Source organism: Rhagoletis pomonella, unplaced genomic scaffold (genome assembly GCF_013731165.1).
Source record: "Rhagoletis pomonella isolate Grant_MI unplaced genomic scaffold, Rhpom_1.0 Rhpom_scaffold_00007, whole genome shotgun sequence".
Lineage (NCBI taxonomy): Eukaryota > Metazoa > Arthropoda > Insecta > Diptera > Tephritidae > Rhagoletis > Rhagoletis pomonella.
The window spans coordinates 39,875,679-39,902,221 of NW_023458561.1; the positions used below are offsets into that span (position 1 = coordinate 39,875,679).

Consider the following 26,543-nt stretch of genomic DNA (forward strand, 5'->3'; position numbering starts at 1 on the left):
CCGACTTATTCCCTTTGGTAATTAGCGAATTCATATATAGTTCAGCCACAAATATATAAAAGATTATAATAACGGCAGGTAGAATTCAGGTTTATGGCATATTTTCGTTGTTCGGGAGGGCGTATACGTAACATATTTGTTTGTACGGAAATTTTTTTAAGCAAACTAATGTTCGTAATACTATGCTTTATATACATACATATATAGGACAAAAAAGGTTGTTCTGCATGAAAAGTAAAAAAAAGAGCTGTTGACCTTTAACCTAAGAACATACGAACATTTGTATGTACATATGTACAATACATAGGTATATGTACGCCCCCATCTATGAAAATCAGCAGAATAATATTTCATCAGCCGACCGGAATTACTGCAATATTTAGCATCCAGTCACAGAGATCTGGTGGCATAGACTCACGTATTCCTATTTAAATGTTTGATTCTGTAATGGAGTGAGTGTTTATTAAAACAAAAACAAACTCAGCTTCCATACTACAACAACTAGATAGCGCCACCGACATAATCTTTGTGGTATGATGACTGCAGAAGAGAAAAGCGTACTAGAAATGGCTGAAGAAATCCACTTTGCACGAGGGTTGTCTGTGCCTGATTGGTACATGTCAATATATGTATGTAGGTACATATAAACATAGCTTACATACAGCAACTAAGGAATGTGGTCGGACGCATCAAGTGGTATTCTTTATAAATATATATTTTGTTGTGTACGTATGTATGAGTATAACTAACTTACTTGGGAGCATGATGCTGGTGTTGGAATAAATATTTTACTTATTTTACTGCAATGTCACCTCCGCCTACCCTCTGCGGCATGTAGAAAATTCTCCAGCTTACTTTCACCATTTTCCCATACTTGCACTCTTTTTTAATTGCTTGATTTGTTTGAATTGGGTGAAGTTGTTGCGGGTGGCCCGGATGCTGACACCATGTACAACTCAAAGTGCTACTGGTATACCGAGGTTATCTCATAGATAAATCACAAAAGCGTGATCAGTTACGGTTGAGATAGCGGTTCGAGCAGTTCTTGCAAGCGAACAAAGTAACGGTAATACTTAGAACGGTTATAGCAAGCAAGTGAGTGCTTAAGTAAAAATTAAATATAATTAGTTACAAGTGAAAGGCTAGAAAACATACAAAACTAAAAAATGGAATTAGAATATTTTTTTATCCAAAAGTATGCCAATTTAGGTCAATAAGGGTGGATTGGCGCGGAATAGAATTTCAAAAGAGTGAGCTTTGTGAAATGAAAAAGAAGTTAAAATTAAATGAAATAAGCCTTAATAAATAAAAAAAAAAATTGGTGAAAAGATTACAATGGAATGATATGAAAAGCTAACTGAATTAAAATAAAAGTAGAAGAATTGAAGGACAAGAAGGAAATTGAAAAAAAAATTGAAACCTAAAATTCAAATTGAAAGGAACGAAATGAAGTTACATAAAATAAAAAAAAAATAAAATTATGTTAGGTAAAACTAAAAAAAAATATATTATTATTACAATAAAGAAATTTAATTAAAAAATTATAGTGAACTGCAATTTTTGGCTATGAAAACCTTTACTTCATACATAATTACTTTACACCAGTCACAATTTTAAATATTTTTTTAGACTTTGTTGCTTTTTCAATTTTTCCTAATAAAAACAATCGTGGTACAAAGCTCAATAAAAATATAAAAAAAATTAAATTTCTTTGACGATTATATCAGCTTAAATTTTATTTAATACGATAACATATAGTATTTCTTTTATAACACAAAAACACTGGCTTGAGAATTAAACGTTTTGGCTAAAATTTGTATTTGACTTCAACTCTCATATAAAAAAAAAAAAATATATATATATATATATCCCATGATCCACTGATCGGATCTTAACCAGATTAGTGTGGGACCACTCTGAGACACTACCTTTCCGATGCAAAAAGAATTATCGAAATCGGTTGACGTGGTCCAAAGTTATGCGGTAACATACATAAAAAAAAAAAACATATTCCGACGAACTGATAGCCTCCTCCTTTTTGGGAAGGCGGTTAAAAATTAAATGGTGTGAAATAAAACAAAGGAAAAAAGAAAATAACATAGAAAAAATTTTTTCAAAGAAATTTTATTCAAGAATCAAGAAAATTATTCGAAATCAATTCGAGTACTTCTTATTGTGCAAGTGAATTGAAATGATATCGTACGATTGCCAGAACGGGGAAAACAAAATCGTGCGATTTTGTCTTAAAAACAATTTGAGAAAAAATGTGCAAAAAAAAAATGTGACAGGCTCGATCGTAAAAGTAAATTTCAATTAACATATTCATTCACAGACAGCGCTACAGCAATCATTATCGAATATTGCAGGTGTACAAATTAATTAGAGTTTTTAATTTTCTATCAGAGGCAAGAGGTTTTGCATAGTTTGCAGTTATTTGGCGAAATTTTAAGAAACAACTTATAATTACACTAGCACTAGGGATTATCAATTTGTGTTTTAACCGGCTTCAAAGTGAACTCCCTCGGCACCAGCACAGAGCTTTAAACGATTCGTAAAATTTTCGGCCGCAAGTCGCAGCTCCTCTAAGGAAACTAGAGCCCATTTACGGCTTAGCACAAGTCCTGGCCAAAACTGTAATCCCAGAGATTCAAATCTGTTGAGTAAGGTGGCCACTCCGGAGCTGTGATATTGTTCGGTAAATTTTCTTTGCACAAGTCTTATAGTTCATTTCCACCAAGCTCTAACTGCAATTTATGCGTATTGGAAAAAGGAGATTACAACTCGAAGCGGGTAATTGCGATAATAAGTATGTACAAGCAAATGAAGGGAAAAGAGCAAAAAAGTAAGAAATTAACCTTGCCGATCACCCCATGTTTGAATTCTTGGAACATAACTGAGCTCTTAACTGTCGACGGAAATGTGCTATTACACTTCTAATGCAATATGCAACGGCAAACTTTCTAATTGTTTTGTTTTGCCGAATGCACAAATTCGCGCCCAAACATCACAGATTTGGGATTTGGAGGTGCCCGATGATTGCGTGATGAACTAGGAGCTTCTGCCGCTCAGATCCTATCATTTTGACGGTTGTGAGCTTGCTCACCAGGGGAAATAGTTGTCTCCCCGACTAAGGACGCCTTAAGGATTATTGATGGATAAAAGTTTCCAAAGACATTTTTCAGATATTTTAAAAATAATCATTTTAACGACAATGAAGTTTTAAATTTTCTTCATGTTCTACTTCGATAGACTTATTAATTGATAATTTTTTGCAGAACTTCAGTGTTACTAATGCAAGACTGTCTACATGAAAAAATGCTGATAAGCTGCCCATCGGTATCGTCTTTCCGCAACTCGGTCTAACTATACCAGCACCAATTTCTTTCTTCCTTTGATTTTTCTGTAAGCCAAACCTTCACACTACTTAGGTTTGGATTAAGAGATATTCTAATTGGTTCCAGTACGCAGGTCGATCTCTTAGCATGAACGAATGAAAAAAGTAGATTTTTTTAAGCGGATCTCTACGCCATGCTTATTCGCTGGAAAACAAATGATAAGTGGTAAACGATCCAGATCGATAGTTGGTCAAGGCCTGTCATTCCAGCTGATTCCCTGAAAACTCTTTGGGGAATTTTCATGCTGTTACAACAACGAGAACCAAAATTATTGTCAGCCAGTTAAAACACAAAATCTATGTAAAAATACTCATAAAAATGTTTTAAAATGTGTTTTCACCAATAATCACCGATATTTTTATGTTAAATCAAAAACTGTGAATCCAAAAAAAATCTAAAAATTTAAGTAAAAAAGTTCCAAATTTTTATGAAAATTTGTTGATTATTTCTAAAGTTTTAAACATTGATTTATAAAGTTTTAGTTTACGCTTGAACAATATTTTTATAAAACAAGTAATTTTTACACGAAAAACAAAACCGACTGCAATTCTCATATAAAAATTTAAGATTATCGTTAATTTCTTTATGATTCAATGATCGGGTCGAAACCAATTAGTATGGGACCACTTTTCCTAAAAAAAAAAAGAATTATAGACATCGGTTAACGTGATCCAAAGTTATGCAGTAACATACATATAGTAGGAGATCCGACAAGGGCACGATCTTCACCCATCTGTGTAATGGACGAAATCTACTTTGTATGAAATTTAACGTCTTGGGAAATATATCGCAAGTGGGTTAGCTGGTAAAAGCCTGGCCAGGATATTTTTAGTTAAATATTCAAAAATTAATTTTTTTCTTGAATTTTTAACTCATTTAGTTATTAAATGGGAAAATTACATATTTACCAATCGAAAGCATAAAGCCTATAGAATGTATTAAACAGATGAGTGAAAATTACTAGTATTACCTACCTGTTCATAACTGCCAACCCGATAGGTAGGCCAGGAAAAACATTTACAACCCAGTGTTTTCACATTCTATAGGCTTAATACCTTCGATTGGTATATAATTTGTTCATTAAACAAATGAGTACAAAATTATAAAAATAATAATAATTTTCTAAAATTTAATTAAAATTATCCTGGCCAGGATTTTTTTCAGCAAACCTACTCGCGTAATGTTTCCTAACACGTTAAATTTCATCCATTAAACAGATGGGTGAAGGTAGTGCCTTTGTCGGATCTTAGACTAATACAAAAAAAAAACAAGTAATTTTTAAGCAAAATTAATTTTTAAAGAAAAGAAATAACCGACTTTAATTCTCATATAAAAATTTAAAATTATAGTTAATTTCTTCATGATCCAATGGTCGGATTTAAAAGTAGTAGGGGACTACCCGTGAGGTAACACCTTACCTTAAGGAAAAAAATATAGAAATCGGTTAACGTGGTCCAAAGATATGCGGTAACATACATAAAATATATATATATATATGCCAACGAACTGATAACCTTCTCCTTTTTGTGAAGTCGGTAAAAAAATATTCCGACGAATTTATAACCTTCTCCTCTTTGTGACACTTGTTTGAGTCACTGTATATTCGGTTAATAGAATTTACTGTTTATATACAAAAGCTGTAATTGTCTTAAAATAAATTAAGCTATTGATTAGCGTGCTTTCGCACGTACAGTATGCAACATTAATATGTATTTGCAAGGCATATTTTGCATCAAATAGTTTGCGTTGTAGAAAACTCATCAAGAAATTCTAAGCTTGAGCACATATTTGCATTGGATTCTTTTACGAACGTTTTTTTTTTTTGTACATTGAAAATAAAAACGGCATTTGCAATGCGAAAATTACATTCACAGATAATGCAAGAAGACGGTTATTTTCAACTTTAAAATTTACTTAAAAACTGACAAAAACCGCATTAAAATTGGTGAAGAAGCGAATTCAAACGCACTGTTATGGGCATAGAAAAAGTATAATCCTTTTGCCTGAAGTCTACCAAAAAGGTGGTGTTAGTAAGATAAATTGATAAAAAATATCGATTACGCGAAAGTAATACTTCAAACAGCAATTATGTAGAGAATTTCCTCCTCTGCAATCAAGTATTTTTATCTTTTTTATTAATGGGGTTGATTTGACGCAATCAGAGTTCCTGGCGTTGAGTTGGACAAAATGTGATAATTTTTCATTAACTTAAAATTCGAAAACAAATAGATGCCATTATCGGACTTGGCTTAAAAGTTGCGGAAGGACTGACAGTTTTTTAGAAAAAATATCCAAAAAAATCGAGCAATGCTTATTTTTTGGAATTCTGGAAATCAACTTTTTATATTAAAAATTTTACAGAAATGCGGTTTGAATTTTTTTCCAATTGCTTTGAAAATTGAAAAATTAGAAATTTCAAAAAATAAAATGGTGTGAATCGGCACCATTAGGAAATTTTTTTCTCAAAAATCGATATCTCGAAAACGGCTGGATAAAAAAAGAATAAAAAAACAGGGCCTCTCTCAATTGGCGTGAATTCGCTAAATCGCATCGTTAATATCCTAAGTATACATATATACAAATAATACATACATACAAACAAACAGATATAAATATGTATAATTCGAAGGTCTGCCGAGCAGCAAATATTCAACAGGTAAAATTAAAAAAACTTTTGCCAAAAATGTCATACCTACTACATAAAAGTTAGTATGTAAACAACATTAAAAATATTTGCGTTATATTTAAGACACAAGTCACTTCGCACTAAATAGTTAAAACAAAATGTAATGAAGAGAGTAAATAAGCGATTTTCAACGAAATATAAATATAATTATTTGGCAAAAGAATTCTCAGAAAAAATTGTTGTCGACGTAGATACATATTTTAAACATAGGTCTGGCAGATTCTTGCTAACAAATAAAAATATATATATTAAATAGGTTAAACTGCAAAGAGAGTTAAACAAGAAAAAGTTAACAAAGTTATTATAAACAAAACAAAAAACCTGAAACAATCACAACTTCTGTGCCGGTTTTACAAATAAAAAGTACTAAATCTATTATAATTTTTTCGATTTGAATTTCTGACTAATAACAAGACGTCGAAGAAGGGACGGAATCCACATGGTGTTTAAATTAAAAAAAAAATCCAACGCTTTTAATTTCTCTACTTAATCATAAAAAACCAGGTCAAAATGGTCAGAGAAGCCATGTTTTTTCGCGAATAAGGTATATTTGAAAGTTCTGATAAATTAGTCAAAATAAAGCCATTCTTATTCAGAAATGTCCAACGAACTCAAAACTGATTAGTATTTTCAATAATTATAAAATGCTGACTTCACATGTAATTTACATAATCTGCCTTATCCTGAGTTTCGCCCGAAAAAAATTCACCCGAAAATTTTTCTTCCGCCCAAGGTAAAAACATGGAAACAAAAAGTTAAAAGTGAACCGGTTCGGGGAAAATTAAACTCATGATAATACTAAATTAAAATTCTTTGCTAAATCAGCAATACCTAATCAACAGGGCTTATCTACTAATGAGTAGGACCTTCATTCCTTTACCAAAAAATAATAGATGGGGTCATTGAATGAAGCTGCCATTTTTATTTCACTAAACCAACTTTAGCAGCAGTGTCTTAACAAATCTGAAGTCAATTTTCAAAAAATCAAAGTAGTGAATCGATTATAGCGTACGAGAATTTAACCCTCTCAGACGCGATGTCCCTTAAAAGAGACTGCAATATTTGCATAGTTTAGCTTCACTTTATGAAACCCCTTTTTAAAAATATTGACACCGGGCGTCATTTTCAAATCAAAAGGTTTATTAGCTTTAGATAGGTGTCCATTGAAGCAATTTACTGGTTAAATACGCAGTGCGCAGGTAGATTTCGTGAGTTACTTTTCACAATAAAAAAATTGTGCTTATAAATTGTGAACTTCTTGAATTTTTTCTAAAAAAAATTAGTAAATATTCCTTGTATATTTGTTCATTTATTTGTTTAAAAAAGAAGTGAAACCAACGCGCGAGCAAAAAGTAGCTGCCCCTTAAAAGGGACAAAATTACTCAACGGAGATTTTTTTCACTTTGTAATCGTTCGTTATAACATTTTTGCGCGTCTGATTTAATTTTTTCTGAAATGGCTTCACGAAGTCAACTTAATGAAGAGGAAATACTGGAAGCTTTGGAAAAAGATTCCGATATAGAACAAGATTATGAAAATGATGTCGAGGATGCGGTTGGGTGTGTGGTTGAAAAGATACGCCCGGCATAGTCGATATGCACAAAATACTCCACCCAAATATTTGCGCAAATACCAATTAGTACAATTAAGAATCGAATAAGAACTCGGAAAAATCTTATTTGCGGAAGTGTTTGTGTGGTGTATTTTGTGCAATTGTTAAAGCCCGCAATGACATAGGAGTCGAAAACGAAGACAAAAGTTGGTCGTACAATTTTATTAAAATCGTAACAGTCTTTCTGTTTTTTTTCGCGTAAAACATGGCCTCCCCGACCACTGTGGGCCGTAACGGTTATGACCTTTATAATAAACCCGTTAAAATTGGATTTCTATTTTTCCGATCAACTTTAACCGTTGTTTTATGAATTGTATCTTTCCGATCAAGAGTAATCGATATTTTATTATGTTATTTTTTATATCACTAAGTATTTAAATCGGTCATACAAACGCAGCCTCTATTTTCAGGATTTCAAATTATTCCAAAAATAAAAATCCAAACTTCGTGAGAAAAAATAATATTCGAAAAATTAATCTAATTTAAACACTTGAGAACCATTTTTTCTAAACATAATTTAATATGCGTTCTTACTTATGTATGTATGTATGTATCTCAAGCTTGGACTGCTCATAAACGTTATCAGAAAGCAATCATGGATAGCCAAACGTTTCGTAAGCGTGGCAACGAGATGGTGGAATATATTTGCAAATATATGGAAACGCTAAAGGACCGACGCGTCACACCCAGCGTCGAACCCGGCTATCTGAGACATTTAATACCCTGTAAGTTTGAGATTATTTTTTAAGAATTTGGAATTTTCAGCTGAATGTAATATATAAATAAATATAGCCGGTTTGCTGGAACAACATCATATTAAAAAAAAACAAGTAACTTAAAAAAAGTTTTTTTAAGACAAGCTTTTATTAAAGGTAAATTAAAAAAGAACAATCGCCCACCGTACGACCTAACAACTAAATTTATTGTGTGGGTATATTCTTTTCCTTCTGAAAATTTTGATTGCAAAATTTGATTACACACAGGTGCAACATAATAAAGCTTATAAAAAGCCGTGAAAACGGATTTCAAGTTTTAAGCCAATTATTTTTCTTTAGCAACAGAAAACAATTAGCAGCAAGTATATGTTCTTATTTATGTATTGAATGTAATCGTAAAATCCTATTCAATTCATATATCGTTCTGTATTTTTTTACATAACCTGAAAAATGCTTGCAGTTATTATTGCGTTCTTAACTCAGAATTTACCAATTTAGTGTTTGGATTATGACGTTCTTCCAGCATATGAGCAATTTGTATACACACACCTACCTTTTTACTTAGACGTCTAAAAGTGTTTACTAGTAACGGGTCATATGAAAAGTCTCTGCAGATTTTTATCACTGAGTGTTGATGCCCATACATGTGGCAACACTAATCCAATTGCGCGGTGTCTTTGAAAGGTGACATTTCAGGCTACATCTTTAGTAAAGACAATTCTGTAATACGTCGCGCGCAAAATGTTATATTGATTTGAAAATTAGTGAAATACCTGATGTAATACGCTATGTGATGCCGGGAAGTTTGTTACGCCGAGAATGCTGAGGGTAAACGCCGGACCCAGGAGTGGTTTCGTCGATTTCGTTGCGGAAATTTTGATGACAAAAATGCACGCCGCTCTGTTCGGCCAGTCACTGGAAAAGTAACTGAAATAATGCAAATGGTTGAGCAAGGCCCGCATCAAGAGATAGCGGAGGCACTAAATATGAACCACCTGGTAGCTTGGCATCGTCTAGAAAGAGCGAATTGTGTTCCATCAGCCCTCAAACATCTGACTCGGAAAAAATTAACGGAACTTGATTGGGAAGCTTTAATGCACCATTCCATTTGTTTCTGTCTCTGCAAAATTTTATTAATGAAAATCACTTGGCCAAGTTTTTCGCCGATAAACCCAGAAGTTCTACACCGATGAAATCATGAGGTTACCCCAAAAATGGAAAATGGTCATAGATGACAGTGGCCAATATGTACTTGATTATTAAAATTAATTTTCAATAAAGAGAATGTTTTTCTTTCAAAAATTTACCCAAAAATCCGCGGAATCTTTTCAAATTACCCAATATTTGCTTTATGGAATAAGTTAATTTTATTAAACACAAATATTTGACTTTGGCATCATTTTGAATTTGAATGGCTTTGAGTTGTGTTTACGCAAAAATTATCAAGTATTTTATTTGTTTATTGATTCCTGCAAAAGCTATTTCGCAGCACAAATGCCTTTGGTTGATTTAATTTTAACCACATAGTAAACAATTATTGATTTCGACTGGGCTATAAATAACCTGTGGCTAAAAATACATAACTGACTAACTTGATCTGATTTGTGAATGCATATGGATTTTTAGTTAAGCGTGTGCACTTTTAACAGCCATAAATGACAGCTATGATATTTTGTATTCCCCTTTTGTTTTTGGTCTTTGGTAGGCTCGTGGCGGCAATTGTGGCGTTTTTGTATAAATAGATAGCAAAGCATGCTACATAAACTTGCAGGGGCACAGCGCTGGGCATTCTTTGCTGCTAGATTCTAGTTTTTTTTTTTTCGTATGAAATGATCAGAGTTTCAAGACCTTTTGATTCAGCTTCCCTAAGGATAAAACGCTTATAAAAACTTGTTACACCGTTAAAACTTTACTTTACACTAGACACGCACCGTCTCGTCCACTGTGATTTTTTTCTGCTATTCGACTTTGGTTGCCTTGAAACATACAGCTTCTCGTCTGCCTTTGAAGAACTTCATGAAAAAGTCTTGCAAGATAGAACGCTTTGCACTGTCTGCCACCTGATGTAGCAGCTATTTCTAGTCAACAGCCGTATTATTGTCGCAGCGATATGAAATTGATAGCTCGTTATCTTAATCGAAAGTTGCTTTAAATTCGATAAAGAGAAGTTGTGTGCCGATTGTTCTTTTACGGCTCTTTTCTTATATTTCGCGAGTGTTGTTAATAGCTGATCTGTCGGGTAAAAATTCCATTCTCTAAATTACAATCAGTGTTTTTCCCCTAATTTCCTTTTATCCTCCAAGGTCCTTAAAATAAGTGCATGTCTCAGTGAAGATCTTTTCACTCTACTCAAATATTTTACCAGAACGGAAACAGAAAATAGTCATAGCTTATACCTGGAATATATATGGAATACCATGGCAATTCGTAGCCGAATTCACCAAATCGTCACTTTAATTGACAAAGGCCCTAACAAAGAGTATTTGTTATTTTACAGGAGAAGCAAAAAACATCAAAATAGTATCAAAAATAAGTGGGCATGTAACTCTGTTGTTTTTGGTGCTAACACTTTAAAATTTTTACTGAAGGTGTATTTAAATACATCCAACGAAAATCTGCGGGCCAACATAAACTAAATGATGTTACTTGCTCAAAATTTGAAATTAGTATACGTAATAACAGATGTTGGTTGACTACAAGGGAAGTTCAAAAGAGCACTAACCAAGCGAACTGTCCAAATTTCAGAAGGCTGATCCCGCGATATATGGACACTTCAGATGGCGTCAGCTCCAGTAAATTTGTTGGTCTTTAGCCGCGAAATAACTACGCATTATCGAGTGGTCATTTCAATGAGTTTACCACTCTTTAGAGCTGCTATCACACAAGAGTCACACTTAGGCCCTATGTTATACCACTGACATAAAAGCTCTTAATTTCTTTCTTCCCTCAGAAGACGAACTACTAGTGCGGTTTATGTGAGCAAAGAAATTCGAAAAGATTCGCTGATACTCTCTCCTTCCTCCTAGTTTCTGCAGCTGTGGCACAAATCGTTGGTTATATATCCTGACCTCTCATCATGTGTTCCGGTGTGTGAACGGTCGATCTGTATGATAGCTTTAGATAGTGTTGACTCGACTTTTTTTATTTTGTGTGTTGCAGGAGGTTACGAGGTATACCCATTTCGTTGGCAGTATTCAACACCGATATTTCTCACCCTTTTTTTTGTCAACTCGTCAGCCATGCAGTTAACAGGGATGCCCGTATGTTCTAGAACCCATACAACATTTAAAAAACGTTTCGATGTCACCTGCTTGATAGTCCCTATGAACTCAGCAGTCTTGCTGCGAGAATGGGGACTACTCCTTTAGAGCGGTTAGTTCTGCCTGAAAAAGTGGGATTTAGAGAGAGTTCACTGGAGTGAACCTACCCTGTTGTTTAGCTAAGAACCATCTGTGTAGATTGCTGTCGACCCTAAGCCTAGCCTAAGCACCCTCGCATAGGTTTCTCTGAAATTCATACGGAAAGTTTATTATGTAGACCGAATAAATGAATTGTATAAGTTTAGTTTCCGTAAATTACTCGGAAGATTTTTCAGCAGCCTTGCATAAGCCAAATCGGAGATCTCGACGACTGGAGCGCATTTAACCTGGCAAAATTACAACTATTTAGCCAAGAGTTTGCCGTATAAATGTGCCGGTGGAAAGTTTGTTATTAATGTCAGACGGACGTCGTCCGCTTCACTTTTGAATTCGGGTAGAGTCTGATTTTCCGATAGAGTTTCCCAGTATTTTTCTAGTTGTCCAACACCTCATTTTTTCACTTGCATATTTTTCCTTTTCTCTTTTAAGTACTGTAAAAAAGACTTCGTTTGCCCTTTTAACTTCCTGTATCTATCGCGAGTAAGTCTTAGCTCACGTAGCTTTTGACCGCAGTATAACCCTGTAGACGGCATCATTTCCTCTGCTGGAACATGACGTTCCTTGTCGCACGATTACTTCTTTAGCAAAGGTATGCAATGAGCACGAAATGTGGTCCTATTGCTCGCGTATGTGTCCTACTTTCAAAAAAGCGTTTCACATTTCAGTCTATTGAAAACGAAAATATGTACATTAGACTGCTTCACCAAAAAAGTTGCGGTTTTTCGCCGTGATTACAAAATTTATTACATTTGAAGACGTCCACCAAAATATTTCGGAAAATACTTCCAAAATGGAGTTTTTTACGAATAAAAATTGTTTCTTAAAGAACTTCTTTGAAAAAAAGGTATTTTCCCACTCCTTTTATTTCTGTGCAAAAAAAAACTCATTCACGTCCAATTTTTTTTTTTTTTTAATACCAACACGTCTTAATTTAATTTGGAATGTACATTCGAAAAACTTAAGAACTGCTGGTATACAGATGTACATACATACAGTGCTGGGAAAAAGTATTGGCACAGAAATTCTCTTCGCAATGTAGGTAAAATTTTTTATTTTATTTTTTTCGGCTAATTTTTTATAAAAATACTGCAACAAAAAACTAAAATTTAATCGACTACAAATCTGTTTTTTATTGTAGTATCAACTATACTCAATATTTTTATAAAACATTAGCGGAAAAATTCTCTGGGCCAATAATTTTTTCTGACAGTATATGTATTTATACCACTGCGAAGTTTTGTATGTATGTAGAAAGCTCTCTTGAAAACGATTATTAATTGATTTGTGTTGTTTTATTTACTCAGCCTCGGCTATACATATTTTGATAGAATTTGCATAAGTATGTAAAAAAAGCAACCATGCACAGAATGTATGTATGTTCATAAAATGTTATAGGCTTATAGAAGTACATATGTATGTATATCTATCTCGATGTACAAATACTTACATTTTTTTACATAATTAAATGTTAATTTACTTTGCACACAACACACGCACTTGCAAACAGCTGAGGCGCCATACGAGCCCGAGGATTGGAATAAGATAATGAAAGATGTTGAAGATAAAATAATGCCTGGTGTCACACACTGGCAGCATCCGCGATTTCATGCTTACTTTCCGGCGGGCAATGCTTATGAATCGATTTTGGGTGATATGCTGGGCGATGGCATCGGTTGTATTGGCTTCTCGTGGGCAGCAAGTCCGGCATGTACGGAGCTCGAGACTATTGTATTGGATTGGTTGGGTATGTTACGACCGGAGATGTAAACCATACATTTTCATATAAAGAAAGCCCACCAAATGTTAGTTGTGTGCTTATTTCTTTCTTATGTTTTTTTTGAAATTAAATATTTTTCAAGGCAAAGCCATCGGATTACCAGATCACTTTCTAGCGTTGAAGGAGGGTAGCACCGGTGGCGGCGTTATACAGGTGAAAAACGATAGTAAAAGTAAAACATGTTATATTCAAATTTAGCTACAGTTGCAAATATTTTAATTTGATTTGCAAATTTCAATTGCCCACCCTTCTTGCACACAGACTTCCGCTTCCGAATGCGTATTGGTCAGCATGTTGGCGGCACGCGCTCAGGCGCTCAAGCGTCTAATGGCACAACATCCTTTCAGCGAGGAGAGTCACCTACTCTGTAAATTGATTGCCTACTGCTCGAAGGAGGCGCATAGTTGCGTTGAGAAGGCTGCAATGATATGCTTCGTGAAATTGCGTATTTTAGAGCCGGATGAAAATGCCAGCTTGCGCGGCCGCACATTGAGTGAGGTGGGCCTTCCAGTGCCTTAAACTTAATTTAAGATTACTGCAATATGGACTTTTTTTAATTCATTTATATTTTTTGCTACCACCAACAGGCCATGGAGGAGGATGAAAAACAAGGTTTGGTGCCATTCTTCGTTTCCACTACACTCGGCACTACCGGCTCGTGCTCTTTTGACAACTTGGAGGAGATTGGCAAGGAAATACAAAAGTTTCCAGGTATTTGGTTGCACGTGGATGCTGCCTATGCCGGCAACTCTTTCATCTGTCCCGAATTGAAGCCGCTACTAAAGGTGAGTGAGTGCGGAAATAAATATGTACCATAAATTTTAGACAAAGCAGATTTCCAAGAACTGTGTTTTAAGCAACCAAGGTATGCACATGTGTAAATTGTTAATGGTCACGCTTTTTGCTTTTCTTTTTTCAACCATATAAAAACTAATGCCATCTTTGGCGTCGTTGACAGGGCATCGAATATGCTGATTCATTCAATACGAATCCCAATAAATGGCTATTAACAAATTTCGACTGTTCAACATTTTGGGTGCGCGATCGAATCCGCCTTACATCAGCACTTGTCGTGGATCCATTATATCTTAAGCATTGCTATGATGATGCAGCAATTGACTACCGTCATTGGGGAGTTCCACTCAGTCGGCGTTTTCGTTCATTGAAATTGTGGTATGTATGGCAATATGTATAAAGGAATGTACGAGTTGTTAAGGTTTTTGTGATTCGGCAAATGCTTAATAAAGGCATAGATGTATACATATGTGTGTGCACAGCAGTAATTATTTATTAAATTTCGACCGGGACTTTCGACAAAAGAAAGGGTTTTTTCAGTTTTTTATATGTAAATATGTACTTTACTGAAAATTACGTAATAGCACATACATACATTTATACCTACATATGTACATTGATGACAATTAATATCTGCAAGACAGCAGCAGAGGGCAGAAATTATTACGAGAAATTGCTGAGCCTAATCATCATACACCGTATGCAAGGGCTCATGGAAACATGCATCGACATTTAACTAATTTCCTCAAAAAAAATCTCTATGGTAACGAACATTTTTAGGTACATCCGCTTATACAGGCCACAGTGATTTAGGTCGCATAAGTCCAATATGACGTCCAGGATAGGGTTTCCCTTTGCCTATCCCCCTTTGTCTTTAAAACATCCGGAGTCCCTTTTGTACCCTCTATTGGAGTTTTAATAAGCTGTCTAACAACCCTTAGATGAAGCGCTTTCTCCGAAGTACGGGGCACATGCATTAGAGATGCTGAATGGATTCTTCTACAGCTTCTACAGATTCCGTTATTATTCCTGTCTTAGCAAACAGAGAGAGCAAAATAGTACAGCGCAGATATGCAAATCAGTCGACCTGCTGTGGCTAGCTTAGGACTGCCAGACGTCCTGGTTTTCCAGGATTTTTCCTGATTTAGACAAATTGTCCTGGTGTCCTGGTCCACACTTAAATTGTCCTGGTTTTTTAATGAAGGTCAATGCAGAGACTCCTCTAATTTTTAGCAGATTTTTGAAATGAAACAAGATTAAGCTTTGGTGTACTGGTAAGCAATGCCCGCTTTTCCTGGTCAAACAAAGCATCATTGCAAAAAAAATAGAAAAAATGTTTTTTCTTAACAGCGGTCAACCCTCGGCAGGCAATAGCAAACCTCCGAGAGTATTTATGCCATGAAAAACAGCTTCTCATACAAAATACATTCGCCGTTCGGAGTCGGTCCCTCCCCTTCGTGTGACACTAGCAAATGTGTAAGCGCAGATCTATTATTATTATTCTGTCATAAGTAGTCGAAAATTGATAACGAAATGGTTTTTCCAATTTCTTGTAATGTACATATATTATATTAGAAATGTTAAAATATAGTTATTTATTACAAAATTTATAACAATTTTCCTCAGTAATTTTTTTCTTTTTATTGTAACAACTGAGCTGTACCGAGCCCTACAGAGGAAATGAAATTGCATGAAGTTTATTATAAAGTTATTGAAGAGCAAAAATAAAAATTTGTTAATTGCATTAATTTCATACAAATTTTAAAATGCGACTTCGTCTATTCACCAAAATCTTGATTTTTTATTGTTTTTAAACAACAGTCTTCGAGGGTCTTCTGCAAATCGATCAATTGTTTTGTTTTTTTTTTCTACAAAAACTAAGTAGAAAATATTAATAGATAATAATTATTTTACCATGTTTGTGAAGTAAATGAGCGATATGATTGAGTAAAAATCATTTTCTATTAGAATTTGCTGCTGATAAAACTAACAAAAGTAAGGTGAAAAGGACGTTCCCAGTTGATAAAATTATCGAGTAACAACGAGCAGTTTTCCAAAACTATCGAAATGGATGCAAAGTTTTAATTTATTGCATCAATTTTTGAATCCAAAATATATTATGAAATGCATAGAAGAAAACTGACAATTAAACTTTGGAATTTAGCTCATGACTACACATACATACATATTTAGTACATATCTAATAGTTATGTTTTTTTTTATAAAATCTTTTTTTATAATTTATTTCTATTTTCAATAGGTTTGTTTTGCGTTCATATGGAATTTCCGGATTGCAGAATTATATACGACGTCACATCGAATTGGCCAAACGTTTCGAGCAACATGTGCTGAAAGACAAACGCTTTGAGATTTGTAATCAAGTCAAGGTGAGTGACGAACAAAAACAAAACAAAACAGAGCAAGTCACAATTCCCTACAAATCAAAACAAAACAAAAACAATTGACAATTGAAAACGGATCAAACCATTGGGGTATTTACAAAATAAAAATAAGAAAAATTCAAGTTAAGAAAAAAATAATATAATAATAGAAATATCTTAAATGCGGAGTTCAAACGATTGAAATATGCATGTGCGTTGAATGAAAAAAAAAAACAAAGTAAAAAAGATTGCACAAGGAAAACCCGGCAAAAACTTTTTACAATACCGACAACACCCATTTGTTAACATTAGGTGAGGTGATTTTTACATATCGTCACCTGAAATGCATAAAGACGTAACAACATCGTAAATGAAGAAATGGAAAAAGTCGTGACTAATATTTTTTTTTATAAAATGATGTTCCCCACATCCACATCCGGTGAAATCTATCATATAAATCAAAAAGTGAATTTTGAATATTTTATTAGTTATGACTTTTTGCATTTCAACGATTAAATTTATCATACAAGAAACGATATGTTTTTATGCGCTTGGGTTGAATTCCACTTTGGTTGGAACTTTTAAAGTGAATATTTAATTTTTTTCGCATAACAATTGATCCGCCTTAATTTGAACGTGCTTATTCGTTTAAGATTTCTTGCTGTTTTGCGTGAGTGGTAAAACTTTTCCTTAAGCGAATCAATCGTTTAAATATCCATTAAGGTAGACGAGTGTATGCACATTGGCGGATTTATACATATGTATGTACCGGCACATGTACATACATCTTGATAATATTGCATGTTTGAGTCCTCATTCATACATTGGTTCGGCACGTTTAAAAACATACCTGTAGGAAAAAGGAACTAGTTCCGAAATACTGAATCCAATTACTCTATTAGCTCTACTATTCTGTACTCCTTTACCACCAACGAACCAGTGATGTGTCTACCAACTGCTTTCTTATTAACCTACGTACCAGAATATTCAACATTCACTTTCAAAATCAAAAAAGTCGATAGGAAGCTCATTTATTTCCATTTTCGAACTATTCATACCCATCGGCGAATTATTGCATTACCTTATCGCCACAACTGTTTTCGTAAACTTTAGAATGCTTTATTCCTTTCTCGATTTTCTGCAGGGATTGAACAACACAACCCAAAAAGTATATATAAAGATATAAACCAAACCCGCCTCCATGTCTGGCTGCCGTACATGTGTACGTGCATTTGGTCCAGCAACATCCCCGCAATGCGATTGAAGTGTTTTATTTTTACATTATTTTGGCTGTCTTCTATTTTAAAATTAAAGTTGCATTCACTTCTCTGACTACCTTTTTGTATTCAATTAACATTGTATGCGCAAACACTTTTTGATGGATTGTTTCGACTGATCGATTGGCTTGTTATTACTTAAACTGATTGACTGACTGACTGCCTGACCTACTGTCTGACTATTTGGCCGATTTCATCTATTATATATGTAAACACATACATACATATCTACGCACATAATGACATGTCCATATATTGCACCAAAAAAACTTCACTTCGGCGCAATGAAAAAAATAAATAATAATTCGGTGTTGATTTAAATTGATAAAATATGAAGGCAATAAAGTAGCGCTGGCCACTTGACGCAAGTGAGCATTGAATGTTGGACGGGCTGTTTGTTGGTGGTAATACGCAGAGGACAGTGACACGAGCTGACAAGTACTTGTTAAACAAAATAATTATGGGAGATTCGAATAATACCATTGCTTTTTTGCTGTATTTTTTGCGTCTAACACAAACCAACGTACAGTTGCGTTCATAAAAGTAATAGAGTACAACTACTAAAAATTATAAAAAAAATACCTCGCCAACGGTGTCACTATTCAAAAGCATTGAGAATTACTGGCTGTTCGGAAGGTAGACTATGGATCATGTACCGGGACAGAGGTTGGAAGAGAATGCCTCAGGGCAGTGTACTCTCGCCTCTCTTGTGGTGTTTGGTAGTGCATCCCTTTTCATAGTTAAATAATATAAATAATTTATTATCCCAAAATTGTCTTTGATTTGACCTTCACGTTAACCCTTTTGAGTGATAACTTATGTATTTTTTTTTTATTTGAATAAAAAATTAAAGAAAATAAATTCTTGCCGATTCTGATCTGATGTTTTCAGTCCGGAAGGTTGAGGATCTAAGCCTAAATGGGACAGAGGTATGCAACAAAACCAGGGGAAAAAAGGCGAATACCAGAAATGGAAGAAAAAATAATAACAAAATCAAAATTTGCTTTCAAATACGAAGACGTCAGTTAACTGGTACACTTATTTATTATTTTACTATGACCCTATTAAGGGAAAACTAAACCTGGAGCACAACCAAAAATATATGGATGAGGTTTCTGCACCAGCGTCAGGCAGGCCGCTCAGGGATGTCTATTGAACTAAAGAGCGGAAGAGCCAGGCTCTTTTAATTGAGCTAGTTCATTAGTTCGTTCATTAAAGTGAATAAAAATTTTCTTTGGCAACACTGCACATATGGCATCTCGATCTTCATTGTTATAGCATAAAAAAAGAAATGAATGGAATTGGACATTTTATTTCATTGAATTTCCAATGTTTTAAATCGTTTAGTGCAATTTGTGTAAAAGAGTAAATAATTGAGTTGCGTTTTTGGTATTTGTTATTTAACAAAAGACTTTCGCTTTCAGATTATAAAGCGAAATGCAATTTGGTCGCATTTCGAAGGCAAAATTTATGAAAAGAAAATGAAATGCAGGCATTGCCGAATTTTCATAAGCATTTTTGGTGGCTCTCATGGAGATTTGAATCGCCATATGAAAGCCAAACTTCCTTTCGTGATTTTGGAGAAAGACGAATGAATTAACACGACTGAATTGTATCGTTATTGCAGAGGACCAACGACATTTAGATTAACTCAATCTTTTACATAGATGTACATATGTCTTGCTGTCAGTCCCAGCAAGAAAAACCTAGTTTTGCTTACGCAAAAAGGAAAGTTGAAAGGTCTTAACTTCTAATCCTTAGTTCCGTTTCCTCAACTAAGTAAGGAGAACTGTAGATAGGCAGCTGATTGTGAGCTGAAAGTAAATCGAGCACTAAGAACTTGGGTTCTGAGGCCGGCTATGGTAAATTATGTATCCACAGCTTTAAGCAGACCGACTGACACGTTTCTTCTGCAGTATGTTGGTGTAGTACCATGGTCAATACCATGGTTTGTATCTTAAACGAATAGTAAAGAATTGTGTATATAGGCATTATGGGAGCCATAACACCAGGAGCGACTCTTGATGTTTTGTTGTATTTACGGATCCAAGGGGAAGCTATAAAGACAGGCATGTATATTTTTTTTCTAAACGTCGTAAGCATCCTTTGGTTAGTAGGACGACAGTCGGGGTTCCGAGCCCTGAGGGTTTTTTTTTAGAAGATTGTCAGACCCACATCCTTTGTTTGGCAATGCTTTTGCCATGAGCTCTTAATCAACTCAAGTTTGGGCTGCGAGACTTTTGCAGAGACTAATCTCCCTCTCAACTACGTCGGAATATTTCCCAATTAGTCTTATATGGGTAGTAGACCACGGTGATATGGCGGGAATTCGAATGGATGACGGGTTGACGACAAAGGGTACCGCTGAATCGATATCACCGCGCAGAGAGCGGCTCACTCTAGCGCTGATCGCCCACTGCAATCTAACCTAACCTGGCGGAATTTATTTTCTTTCAACTCACCAGAGAACTTAAAACAAAGACTCTATTTCTAGGGCAAGATATAATGCTAGACAATAAAAGCATGCTGTGAATCCAATATTTATACGAAAAAAGGAAGCCAAAAATAAGTTTTTTTTAATAAAACCCCTTTAATATTGCTGAAAATAGTTCATACATACAATATGTGTGGACATTAGAGTGCATCACTCTACAAAAAAAAAGACGTCGGTACTGTTTTTTTTCGGAATTTTAAAACTAATTACATTTTTTAGGAGATAACCCTGGCAGCAAGTAATTTATAACTTTAATCAGTTGTTATTAATTAGAATAAATAAAGTTATATTTTAAGACTTCCTTCAGCGTATTTCGGGAAAATATTAGCACTTGCGTGAGCTGGATCGATTGGAAAATACCTCCAAAAATCTTATTATTTTGATACCTTTTAAACTTTATTGCAAAAATTATTTTTAAACACGTATTTTACTAAAAAAACAAGCAAAAAAGTCTAAGTTTCGGGCGGAGCCGAACATTCAATACCCGGCCCATGTATACAATACAGTCTTTCACCTTTCCGAAAACTACCACCACGTGGTAAACAGGGGTGGTTTTACGTATATTTCAAACATTTTCGATAGAACGTTATGTGGGCGGCATCACGCCCATTTTGCAAAATTCCATAATAATGTTGTTAGTATCACTTTTGTACCAAATTAGCGTCGCCCATTTCCCAAAATTTTGTAATATTCTTATTTTCCGCCTAAAAATTATTGTAAATATCAATTTTGAGTGAATCAGCTTCAGTAGTAACTAAAATATCGCAGTGTTTGTATTTCTGAAAACTACCGTTATATGAGAGGCAGGCGTGGTTATCGTCCGATTTTGCCCATTTTCAATACCATCCGTCCTACGCTGAAAAGAAGTACACACACCATGTTTCCTTAGGATATCTCAACATCGGACAGACACCGCTTAATCGATTCCTTTTTTTGGAAATATTTTCAAATCGGTCCATTTTGACAGAAGCTTTAAAATATAATATACATATTTATTAATTCCGGCGAAACTCCGAACTATTTTGGTGAGGCACCCTAAAGTACATATTTAGATATATTTAAAATGTTCTGAATTTCAGAAAATAAAAATTTCAAAATTATCTCAATTGCAAATTATCGCTCATATGGATAACCCTAATGCAATACTCCGCACTTGTTAAGAACATTTAACAATATTCCATATAAACACTTCGCACATGACTCATTTGATGCAAAAAATAAAATAAATAAATACAGAAATAAATAATCTTCATTTAGAAATGATCTTTTTTGATTTTTTTCTGATGCTGGCATTTGTTTAGGCGCAGTTTTAGGGAACTCTTAATGCAATGATTCATAACGAACAAAGTTAGATCATTCCAAATGCAGATGGCTCTTGAACTACCCACCATACCTTTTGCATTTTATATATCTACATACCTGTGATTTATAGCCATATTTCCTATTATAAATATGTATTTACGTATTTCCTTTGATTCTTTTTTACTTGAACATGCTCTTCTTTTAGCTTGGGTTGGTTTGCTTTCGCTTGAAAGGCAACGACAAATTAAATGAGAAACTCCTAAGTAACATTAATGAATCCGGCAAATTGCATATGGTACCAGCTAGCGTTAACGATAAATATATCATACGATTCTGTGCAGTGGCACAAAATGCCACCGAAGAAGATATCGATTACGCCTGGGAGACCATAGTCGATTTTGCTAATGAATTGCTTGAAAAGGAACAGCACGACGAACTATCAGAGATCATCAATCGCAAGAAGGAGGATACGTTGGCGAGGAAGCGCTCGTTTTTCGTACGCATGGTCAGTGATCCTAAAATTTACAATCCGGCCATCAATAAGGCTGGCACACCAAATTTGTCAGCGGATGTTGCATCACCAGTGGTGGGTCATAGCACAAATCCTACTATCAGAACACAAACATCGATAGAACGCAATTCGTGGATTTCCTGGCCATTGGCATTCCTCTTCAATAGTAACAACAACAATGACGAAGGTGGACAAAAAAGTAATGTTTCTTTGCGGTGAGCACTTTTTCATTCCAAAAAAAAAAATTACAAAAATTCACATACACACACATATGTACATATGAAAGTACAATCATTCACAATATTGATCACACTTTACTTCTATACGAGTCTTTTTCGGAACTCAGGTATAAAGCTTTATTGCTTATTTATTTTAGTAATACCGTTACCAGTAAATATCGAAGACAGAATTCCGAAAAAGATTCAAAAGTCACAATTTCTCCATTGACTGACTGTCCATGTTATTCTATCTCGTTTCGCAGCTTTCGTCATTTAGACACAAATGTACGACCAACTTCGTCGAGACGCAATTCGGGCGCAACATCTTCACCTTCACCAGACAATGAGCTAAGCTTTGTTAATTTGAAAAAGTCACCACTTAAGCCAGCTACACCGTCGCCACGAAAAGGTGGGCTCTCACCAAACCCGACCAATAATCACACATAAATAGTGTTATTTCTGATGAAGTTTTAAAATTTAAAAAATTAAAAATATAACTAAATTTCTTTTCTCAAATTTACATATGTAAGTATATTCGTATTCTAAGTACTAGAGACATTTGACTTTCAATAGCATATTCAAATCTTGAAAATATTAAAATAATTATAATTAACTGCTTACTTAAAATCTGCAAAGCATACCTAATAAAATTACCAAATTTAAAAAAAGTGAAGCCCACTGAAAAGCTAAAGAGTTTCAGCTTTTTTACTGCGGTGCTTTAAAGCTCATAGGTAAGTTTTAAATGCCGCATGACACTCGGAGAACATTAAAATTTTATGATAAAAGAGAAGCTTTTATGGCAAGAGAGAGTTGCCGTAATACTTAATTCTTAAGGATGTTTATGAATTTCACTTTAACTTGAGCAATACATATCCATACATAGAAAGGCCCTAACCCATTTTTTTCGGAGTCTTATTTATTTATGCCTAAAATCGGACAACCGGCCCCGTAGCTCAACTAAATAATACAGATCTATTAGTTTAACTTTGGTCTAAAAAGGAATCTAAGCTCTAAGTTAATATTGCTTGTGCATTCGAGAAGAACAAGCCACAGGAATATAAATAAGTGTTCATATATTTATTTATTTATTTTTTGTTAATTTTCACATACATAGTTATTCTAGTTAAAAATTTTTATGATCATGATGCAAAATACAAGGTGGTATCAGTTGTGGCAGCTCGATTTGACACTGCCTTAGTTCAGTAGGATAAGAAGAAAAACGGAAAAAATGAATCCCCATTTGGGGGAAAAATATAAAATTTCATACTTTCTTCTAAACAAAATTTGCTTTTTTATAGTATATTCGTAATGAAATGAAATAAAATAAGATAAAAGACCTTTTTGAGAAAACAAAATGTGTATACTGAGAAAAAATTAAAAAAAATCAACTATATTATTAGGCAAAGAATTTTTAAAGAAGTAACACTGTTTCACCTAAGGCAGTCAATATGGCGGAATTAGAGCGAGAAGTTGCCAACCGATAACACCTTGTATTATTGCATCATGGTTTACGATATGCTTTTATTAATATATATTGTCATGCTTTAATCAAAATTATATAAATCATAGTTTCAAATTGTATACAGAATATATACGAACTGATTAACCTGAGTTTTTAGTACACTTTTGGGTATGCAGTTTTATAGCCCATAAAATTTTATTACATAAAAATCGCGTTGTTTTTTAATACATATCTTTTTTTTTGCTGACAGATCTTTGCACTTCCTTCAATGTAGACATGAATTTTTTACGGAATAAAATGCGCAAGATCGTTTGCAAAAAATATTAAAAAAATCAAAACCAGTTTCTATGAATTCCACTTGTTATATAAAAAAAAACCGTAAAAGCCGTCAGTAAAAAAAAAAAACTTAAAAATCAAAGGGGTTATTTAACCGTTTGAAACTTGCACTTTATTACACACTAAAAGTTTGTGGGCTATAAAACCGAAGACACCAGATTAAAAGATTCGATACTTTGGTGCAAATTTTTTAAATTTTTTATGAAGTCTAAAACTTTGATTTGTATGGTTTTGGTTAAAGCGCGAATAATTAGGGTATTCATACCTGTCTGGTTATCTGGCTATGTGGTAATATTTTCAACTCTGTTTACAAATCCCAAATGCACTAGAGAATAATAATTTATAACCTATACCCCAATTATTTTAATAAAAAAGAAATCTAAAAATTTAAGTTTTAAAAAGGATGTGAATATTAAAAAAAAAACACTTGTTTGAACCACTGTGCGTATGGGAATTTTCCGCTTCGTCAGAGTATTCCAGATCATAATGTCAGACCGAAGGATGGCCCACATTCTTTCAGGTAGTGCCATTGTATCAGTGCCAGAAAGGCGCTTTTATAGATATCTTTTCAGACATCCAAGCGGTCATCAGGGTCCTAACAAATAGGTTGATCACAACCAAGCTCGTCAAGCAGACTTTCTATTACCGAGGGTCTAAACTCAGATCGCAGTAAGTGCTGGGCAGTGGTAGGTCGGCCTTAGAAGTACCATGCACTTTGGTTATCCACATGCCTGACCATGGAGATGGAATTATAAATTCCTCTGTCACGGATAATGTGACCTTTGTTTTGTTTTTTTTTTTTACTAAATTTACTAACTAACCAAGGTAAGAATTTTCTATTTGCTTAGCTATCTGTCTATTTTTTCATCATTTGATTAGTTTAGCCGAGAGTTCGCAAAAAAAGTCCTCATATCGCAAACCTCTGAGTGGAATATCGAGTGGCTATATTTGCATGTGAAATAACGTGGCAACGAATACGAACAAAATATGAGTTTTCCCTTTGTATTTTGCTGGTTAATAAGTATGCATTCACTTATTTTCTACAGATATATTTCATACATACATACTTCCAGATTTGTTTGTTTGCTCGGGAAACAAGTCGATTTGTGTAAACAAAATATAAACACAAATCAAACGTAAAGGAGATCGCAGAAACATGTAGAATACACACATAATCATCTGCTGGAGAAAATCCACTTCAAATAAATAGAATTCTCAGAAAGCGTAAATTTTTCGATTTTAACCAATACAGTGTGATTTTCATTGCAATTCGTTTAAGACTTTTTTTCTAAGCGTGTGTAGATACATACATATGTGTGCAGGTATAATAATATTTAGTATAAATAGAGCAGTATTGAACAGTAACACTCAGCTAGATATTTGTTTACCAGTACATCTATACCCATACTACCTGTGTAAGGGGAAATGGATACACGCACTACTTTCGGGATCTATAAAAATTTCCAAAAATTATTTTATAGGCTCACAATCACACCAATTTAGTACGTACATACACATGTATGTACATATGTAGTGCATTCGAAGCAAAGATGAGTACATTGAATATTTTGATGATATTTCTCATGCGCTCTATTTGCGTAATTAATAATGTTTTGATTTGTTTACACACGCATACATATATACTGTGTTAAGACAATGCCCAACTGCACAAGTTCATTTAAAATTATGTACGCATCGATATGGGTAAATATATCAGGTGCCCCTGGGCCCACACACATATTTTATATGAATATACTTACGTATTACGTATTTAGAAAAGGTGTGATCTTGTTGGCGTAAAATTACAATGCACATGTTTATACGTAAACGGTGATTTAAAGGAAATGATACTATTATGAGGTATACATACATTAGAGTGCCTCACCAAAAAAAAGTTGCGGATTTTCCACCGGAATTACACTATTTATTACATTTTAAGGCGTCCACTAAAATATTTCGCAAAAATATTAAGATTTACGTGAGGAGGTCCGATTTGAACTTGCCTCCAAAAAATCTCAGCAGGATTCCGTTGTTAAAATAATAAAAATATGCAGACCTGTCAAGCTTAAACATTTTTCGCTCGATTTTTAAGCTCGATTTCTGGGAGCTATTTTCATATCAGTCCGATTTTTTTATATGGATGCACACTAATGGTCATATAT

At 34.2% G+C, this 26,543-nt stretch overlaps 2 protein-coding genes across 3 annotated transcripts in view; one reads left to right on the plus strand and one right to left on the minus strand.

Moving 5' to 3' along the window:
* The window catches only part of LOC118742793 (alpha-protein kinase 1), a 47,631-nt gene that overhangs the window by 9,208 nt on the left and 11,880 nt on the right, over positions 1–26,543 (minus strand). The window lies entirely within an intron of this gene.
* LOC118742791 (aromatic-L-amino-acid decarboxylase) lies at positions 758–23,103 on the plus strand. 2 transcript variants are annotated; one of them, XM_036475137.1, is made up of 10 exons: positions 758–1,095; positions 8,254–8,418; positions 13,336–13,572; positions 13,688–13,758; positions 13,867–14,103; positions 14,193–14,390; positions 14,564–14,778; positions 16,661–16,787; positions 22,060–22,580; positions 22,847–23,103. In XM_036475137.1, exons 2-10 carry the CDS (start codon positions 8,289–8,291, stop codon positions 23,028–23,030), a joined length of 1,920 nt encoding a protein of 639 aa, XP_036331030.1. In that variant the 5' UTR covers positions 758–1,095; positions 8,254–8,288; the 3' UTR covers positions 23,031–23,103. The 2 variants fall into 2 exon arrangements, with proteins under 2 accessions (XP_036331030.1, XP_036331029.1); XM_036475136.1 differs by lacking the exon at positions 758–1,095 and having other exon boundaries at positions 7,896–8,418.

What these genes read in the sequence shown, in the direction of transcription:
- LOC118742791 (XM_036475136.1), top strand. Translation starts at nt 8,238, where the DNA reads ATGTATGTATCTCAAGCTTGGACTGCTCATAAACGTTATCAGAAAGCA. An exon ending in AATTGAAGCCGCTACTAAAG is followed by an intron (nt 14,391 to 14,563) that starts GTGAGTGAGTGC and finishes CGTCGTTGACAG; the next exon opens with GGCATCGAATATGCTGATTC. An exon ending in AAAAGTAATGTTTCTTTGCG is followed by an intron (nt 22,581 to 22,846) that starts GTGAGCACTTTT and finishes CTCGTTTCGCAG; the next exon opens with CTTTCGTCATTTAGACACAA.